Below are 7,143 nucleotides of genomic sequence, written 5' to 3'. Positions count from 1 at the left end.
CTTTTCTCCCCTCACGTTTCCCGCCCTTTTCTCCCCTCACGTTTCCCGCTCTTTTCTCCCCTCACATTTCCCGCCCTTTTCACCCCTCACCTTTCCCGGTTTTTCCTCCCCTCACGTTTCCCTCCCTTTTCCCCTCACCTTTCCCACTCTTTTCTCCCCTCATGTTTCCCACCCTTCCCCCCTCACGTTTTCCACCCTTTTCCCCTCAACTTGCCTGGCTTTTTTCCATCACACAGATAACAACAGAAAAGTAAGTTTTTTCCTCTCCGTTTAAACCTCTTTTCTCCTCAAAAGCTTCTCTTTTTCTGGGGTCACTGGGATGGACTGGAGAGGGGCTGTGGGCACTGTGGAGGGACTGGGATATGACTGGGGGCTCTGGGATGCACTGGGAGATGTTTTTGGGATTGCTAGACAAGACTTAGGGATGCTGGGAGGGTTTTGAGGGTGCTCGTTGCGTTGTAGGTTATGCTGCCACGGGTTTAAGGGCTCGAAAGGGGGAGGCTAAACGCCGATTAAAGACTTTTTTGGGCGCGTTGGGTAGAGCTGCGTAAACCGCAGCCGCCGCCGGCGCCGCTCCTTCCCCGCAACGCTGCCGTAGAGCGCCGCCGCCGCCTCAGCGAGCTCGCCGCACTGCCGTAAAGCGCCGCCACGTTGCCGTAAGCCGCCGCAGCAGCTCCGAGCACGCCACACTGCCATAAAGCGCCGCCACCGCACCGCCGTGTCCGCCACACTGCCGTAAAACGCCGCCGCCGCGCCGACCACACTGCCGTAAAGCGCCGGGGCAAAGGGACCCCCGGGGACCGGGGTGGGGCGGGGGGGGCACGGAGAGATTTGGGGGGGGGGAGGGGGGTGCTGGGAGGGGATTTGGGGGGTACGGAGGCGTTTGGGGGTCCTGGGAGAGGATTTAGGGGGGGCACGGAGAGGGTTGGGGAGAGAGACCCCACCCCAGGATCCCCCCGCCCCCTTCACCTGCGATTTTCGGTGTCTAAAAATTCGCAAAATTTTCTAAGGGAATCCCACCTTTCGCGTGATTTCAGGGGTGTCCCTCGACGGGGATCCCCTTTTCCCTTATTTTCGGGTTTAAATGGAAAGGGAAAACCGTTATGATGCCTTTTTTTTTTTTTTTTCCTGCGTTTGGAATGAGGACAACTCCCCGTTTTCATCATTTTAAGGGTTAAATTGAGGAGGAATCCCTGTTTCCCCTCGTTTTTAAGGGTTTAAATTGAGAGGAGCCTCTTTATGGGCCATTTTAGGAGTTCCATCGAGGGGGAGTCTCAGTTACAAGGGACCTTCGCGGGGGAAAAAGGTGTCCCAAAAGCCCTAAAAATAGTGTTTCTTGAGGGGAAAACCGGTAATAGGTAAGGAAAGCATTTTGGGGGTGTTAAACTGACGGGGGAATTCCATTTCCCCTCGTTTTAGCGGGTCAAGTTGAGGCGGGACCCTCCATTTTCACCACTGTAAGGGTTTAAATTGAGGAGAAATTCCCCTTTCCCGTCATTTGCGGGGTTTTAATTGAGGCGAAAGCCTCTTTTTCTGTCATTTCGGGGGGTTCAGTCGAGGGGGGGGGAACCCCTTTATCCATCCTGGAGGCTGGAGAGGGACAGGGCGGCGCGGGGACAGAGGGACACGGCGCTCTGGGGACAGACGGACACGCGTGGAACGCGCGGATATCCAGGGCAGGGGACAGTCCCGGGGACACCGGGAGCGCCCGGGGCCGGTGCGGGGGTGGGAGGAGCCGCCCCCGCCGCGTTTCCGCCGCTGTCACCGGGGCCGCTCCCGCCGGAGACAAAGGCGGGACGATGCCGGGGAGCGCCGCGGCACCGGGAGGCGGCCAGGTACGGGAACGGCACCGGCACCGGGAACAGCAGCGGCACGGGCGGGCACGGGAGACCGGCACGGGAGACCGGCGCGGGGCCGGGGCCGGTGCGGGGGTGGGAGGAGCCGCCCCCGCCGCGTTTCCGCCGCTGTGACCGGGCGCTCCCGGCGGCACCGGGGCCGCTCCCGCCGGAGACAAAGGCGGGAGGATGCCGGGCAGCGCCGCGGCACCGGCAGGCGGCCAGGTACGGGGAGGGCACGGCGATGGGCGCTCCCCTCCTGCCGTCCCGGCCAGAGCCCCCCCACTCCCGGGGGCCGGTGCTGTCCCGGCCCCGAGCATCCCCCGGTGCCCCCGGTACCGGGAGATGGCCGGGACCGGAGTGTGGCAGCGGCCGCAGGAACCGCGGGGAGCTCCGGGGATGCGGGACCGGGGGCTTCGGGTCTGAGGGGCTCCGGGAGCTGCGGCTCCGGGGGTTCCGGGGATGTTGTCGGTGCCGCGGGAAGGATTCCGGTGCCGCGGGAAGCGACGGTGATGCCCGTGGCCGACGATCCCACGGGATGCGATGCCGCGGTTTCCTTGGCAACCCGTGCCGGGAGGAGCCAGAGGGTCCCTGGGGTGCGGAGCGGGGCTGTCCCGGTGGTCCGTGCCCACCGGCAGCTCCGGGCTGTAACGAGCGTGTCGGGGCTCAGCCCGGCACGGTACCGGGGGGGAGGCGAGTGCCGGGGGGGTACCGGGGGGGGGGGGGCTGGCGGCGGGGGGGTACCGGGGGTCTCCCCACTCCCCCCTCACCCTCACCTCTCCCCCGCAGGTCCCGCAGCCCCCCGGGACATTCTGGGGTCCCCCCGCGTGGGCGCGGTGCCCTGAGCCCTGGCACCCCACATGAGGAGGGACCGGAGCAGCGTGGCCGGGCCTGAGCAGCAGGTGAGGGGCACCGGGGGGAGGGCGGGGGGCTCCGGCCGGGGCGCGGTGCCAGCGCGGTGCCTTTCTGTGCCGTGCCAGGGCCGTGCCATGCGGTGCCGTGCCGTGCCGTGCTCCCTGGCAGTGCCGCGCCGTGCCGTGCCAATCCGTGTGGTTCGATGCTGTGCCATGCCGTGTGCCCCGCCGGGTGATGCTGCGCCGTGCCGTGCCGTGCGAGGCTCCCTGGCCGTGCCGTGCCGTGTTGTGCCACGCTCTGGTGTGAGAGTCGCTTGCCAAGCTGTGCCATTCCGTGCCGTGCCAGGTGGCGGGAGGCTCTCCTGGCCGTGCAGTGCCGTGCCGTGCCGTGCTGTGCCATGTGCTGGCAGCCTGCCTGGCTGTGCCGTGCCGTGCCATTCCGTGCCCCCCCCCGCCCCTCTGACGTGCCCCGTGCCCCCCTCGCAGCCCCCCCCGGCCATGCCGGGTGCCGACCTGCACCGCGGCCGCCGCCGCCTCTCCGCCACCCTTCAGGTGCCCCCCTGGAAGCCCCCGGAGCCCCCCGACCCCCCGCGCCCCACCACGCTGCCCCTGCGGGCCCCGCCGGTCACTCACCCCCGGCCCCCCAGGTACGGGCGGGGACATGGGGGGGACAAACGGGGGGCGCGCGGCCTCCGGGGGCTGCCAGCACCGGGGGGACCCCGAGTGTCCCCGTGCTAATCCAGGGGGATTTCGGGGGGCTCCGGACAGCGCTGGGAGGTGTCCCTCGGTTGGGGAGCCTGTGGGGTGGGGATGGGGACGGGGATGGGGACGGGGATGCGGCCCTGGATGGGCACAGTGCCAGGACCTGGCCTGGGATGGGGACATTGTCCTCTCTGGGGACATTCCCTGGGGCAGGGACCATGTCCAGGGTGGGGACTGTGCCTACACGGGTGACCCCGGAGTGTCCCCACAGCCTCTGGGGGGGCTGTGGAAGGGGGTGACCCCGCAGTGTGGCACTGGGGGACTCTGCAGTATCATGGAAATGGGGGGACACCCCCAAACCTGGGGGTCTGTATAGGGGGGGACCCCCACGCTGAGACCCCAACTCTGGCCCTGGGGGGGTCCCTGCAGCGCCGTGCAAAGGGGCCCCCCCAAATCTGCAAGGGGGTCCGTGCTGTGCTTGGTCTGGTGGGGTCCCGGTGCTGCTCTGGGGGTTCCCTGTGCCCCCCAGGCCCAGTTTGGGTACTGGGGGGACAGGAGGGGGGGTCCCCTCGGCTGGGAGGGGGAATCCCTAAATGGGGGAGGCACCATAGGTGGGGGATACCCCGAGAAGGGGGATCCTCGCCAAGGGGATTTTGGGGGGCCGTCCCCGCCGTGGGGAGATCGGGGGGGGGGGGGGGGGTCCCCCCGCGGGGGGGGGAATCGGGAGGGGGGGGGAGGAAGATCCGGGATCCCCGTTCTGGGAATACCGGGGGAGGGATCCCCGGTTAACGGGGAGGGTCCGCGCCGCCGTGACTCTGCGTGGGGGGGTTCACGGGGTCCCGGGGCGGAGCCGATCCGGGGGCGGGGGAGGTCCCGGGGCGGGGGGAGGCGCCGAGCCAGGCGCGGAGGCGGCACCGGCAGCGGCACCGGCAGCGGCACCGGCGGCGGCACCGGAGGCACCGGGAGGTTCTTTCCCGGGTCTTTCCAACCGGTTGCACGGGGCCATGAGGAGCCCGGGACCGGGAGGAGCCGCTGCCGGTACCGCGGAGCGCTAAGGAGGGACTCCGGAACCGGTACCGGGAGGAGCTCCGACACCGGGAGGGGCTCCGGGACCCGCTCCGGTACCGTCACCGTTACTGGCAGCGGCTCCGGCACCGGGGGTGGCTGCGGTCCCGGCGCCGGCAGCATTGCGGGTCCCCGGTTCCCCCCGGTGCCGGGGATGATGGAGCCGGTGCCGGGCTCCAGGAAGAGCCTGTCGCTGTCGCTGCCGGTGCCCCGGGAGGGCCCGGGCCCCCTGCGCCCCCCGCAGCACCTCTGGCGCCAGCCCCGCACCCCGATCCGCATCCGCCACCGCGGCTTCTCCGACACCGACCGGCACCGGCCCCGGCCCATGGAGCGGGCGGATGCCGTGGACACCGGGGACCGGCCCGGGCTGCGCAGCGCCCGCATGTCCTGGCCCTCCTCCCTCCATGGGACCCCTGGCACCGGCAAGCGGTAGGTGACGCCGGCGACACCCCCGGGGACGCCCCCAGCGTCCTCCCGGTACCGGGACTGGAGGTGGGAGCTCACCCAGCGTCATCCCGGTACCGGTGCCGGAGGTGGGGCCTCCCCTGGGGCCCCTCTTGGGACCGGGATTGGAGGCGGGACCCCCTCCCCAGTATCCTCCCGGTACCGGGATCAGAGGTGGGACCCCCCCAGCATTATCCCAGTACTGGCACTGGGAGCCCCCCGTCCTCATCCCGGTGCTGGCACTGGAGGTGGGACCCCCCCCAGCATCCTCCCAGTACCGGAGATGGGAATTGGGGGTACCCAGGGACCCCCCCCGGGCCCTGAGGGAGGGGTCCCCCATCCCAGCACCTCTGTTTCGGGGTCTCCCCTTCATGCTGCCGCCTCTTCCCGGGGCGATCCCGCTCCTGAGGCCACCGCTGGGAGCCTGGGGATCCCGAGGCAGGGATCGGGAGCTGCCACCAGGATCCAGGAGACTGGGAGATGCCTGGTTTGGGGGGGCGGGGGGGATGCAGCCCCCCAGGATCCATCTGGCCCCAGCGCTGGCTCTTCCCGTTCCCGGTTGGGAAGTTTTTTTAGGGAAAACAACTTGGGAATGCGCCGCCATGTGCCGTGTGCTCTGCGTCCTTCCGGCGGCTCCGGCTTCATTAGGGGCGTTAATTTATGCACAGGAGGCTCAGCAGATGGTCGGGATTCGGGAAGCGGGGGGTGATTTCCTTCCTCCTCCTCCTCTTCCTCCCGTCCCCATGGATGGCAAGCAGCTGGAGAGGGCGATGGGGAGCAGCAGGGCCGGAATCCCCCTCGGTGAAACCCCCCTAAATCCAGGGATTGGGGTGTGGGATCCCGTTCCCCTGCTGCCCTATGACCCCCGCCCCGTTATCCCGGCATCCCGGTGCTGTTGGGGTTCGGCGGGGAGCAGCCAGGAGGAACCAGCTCCACCCTGGCTCCCGGATTTTCCCCTTCCTGGGCCAATTAGCGGAATGAAGCCGAAGGCAGGTGAGATCCCAAGGTGGGATCGCGCCGGAGCAGGGCCGGAGCCGCAGCCGTGCCAGGATCCAGCCAGCTGCCACCGGCTCCTGGAGGCTCTTCCCAGCTCCCGGCGGCTGCTCCTGGGTTCCTGCAGCCCTAATGAATTCCTCCTGCTCCAACCCCCTTTCCCTACGGATATTAATAATTCCCGCGGCCGCCGACCCCGCGGTGATGGCGGCGTCGCAGCCCCTCCGGCATTTCTGATGTGCCGGAATCTTTTCCGAGGGGGATGAGTCACCTGTGGCCATTAAAAATGATTCACGGTTGTCTCCGGCTGCCGGAGCAGATCCCGGTGGGTTGGGAAGGAAATCCCAGCTACCAGGAATAGCAGGGACGCCCCTTCCCGACGCCCCCGGGGCTGGCGCGGCTGGCACCCGATGGGATGGGGTGACACGGGATGGTTTTTGGGGGGGGGGGGGGGGGCGCTGGGAGGGGGACCCTGGGAGATATCCCGGTCCCTGTCACCTTCCCAGTGTTCTGCTCTTCCTGCTCTCCGTCTCAATCCCATCCCTCTCACCATCTTTATTTCATCCCCATCCCTGTTTCTTCCCTGTCCCCATCCCACCTCCTCCCCAGTCCCCAACCTTTCCCATGCCCATCCCTGCCCCATTCCCATCCCATCTGTCTCCATCCCTCTCCCCCATCTCTTCCTTGCTCTCATCATTCTCCATCCCATCTTCCCACTCACATCCTCGTCCTCATCCTCATCCCTGTCTCTGTCCCATCCCGGGGACACCCCGGATCCATTGGGAATGATCCGGAGGATCCCCCGCACCCCACCCGCCTCTGCTGGGGCACCCCAATTCTGGGGGGCTGGACCTGCCGGACCCCCCCAATCCACCTGTGCGGACCCCAAACCGCATCCCAAACCGGGGATGCCACTTGGGGTGACGCCAGATGCCACCCAGGGTGTCACCCAGGGTGCCCCTCCCCGCGGACCCGGGCCTGGCTGCCCCCTGCGCCTCCGGAGGCAGGGGAATCAATCCCGCTAAAATTCCAAAAAAGCCCTTTTTTCTTCCCGGAGCCGGTTGCTAAATTTGCCGGCGGTGAGTCACCCCCCCCACCCCCACGCAGCCCCCCCGGCTCCCCCCAGCACCCCGGGGGCGGGGGCTGCACCCGGCGGGGACCCCGCGGGATGGGGACCCCCGGCAATGAGGCTGGGGACCCCCCCAGGGCCGGGGGGGTTGGGGACCCCCATGGACCCAGGACCCCCCCCC

General features: G+C 68.2%; 1 protein-coding gene across 1 annotated transcript in view; it reads left to right on the top strand.

The window, feature by feature from the left end:
• Positions 1-3,187: 3,187 nt before the first annotated feature.
• Positions 3,188-7,143, top strand: part of LOC121660808 (translation initiation factor IF-2-like) — a gene marked incomplete at its 3' end in the record, with an annotated part of 4,573 nt that continues 617 nt past the window's right edge. Inside the window, exons 1-2 of the mRNA XM_042020310.1 lie at positions 3,188-3,336; positions 4,262-4,885. Coding sequence (XP_041876244.1) covers positions 3,188-3,336; positions 4,262-4,885 — 773 coding nt within the window. The remainder of the gene's footprint in view (positions 3,337-4,261; positions 4,886-7,143) is intronic.

This window comes from Corvus kubaryi, unplaced genomic scaffold (genome assembly GCF_017639235.1).
Source record: "Corvus kubaryi isolate FWS band 111438036 unplaced genomic scaffold, C.kubaryi_AGA036_p1.0 36947, whole genome shotgun sequence".
NCBI lineage: Eukaryota > Metazoa > Chordata > Aves > Passeriformes > Corvidae > Corvus > Corvus kubaryi.
This window is presented reverse-complemented; position numbering and strand designations above follow the sequence as displayed.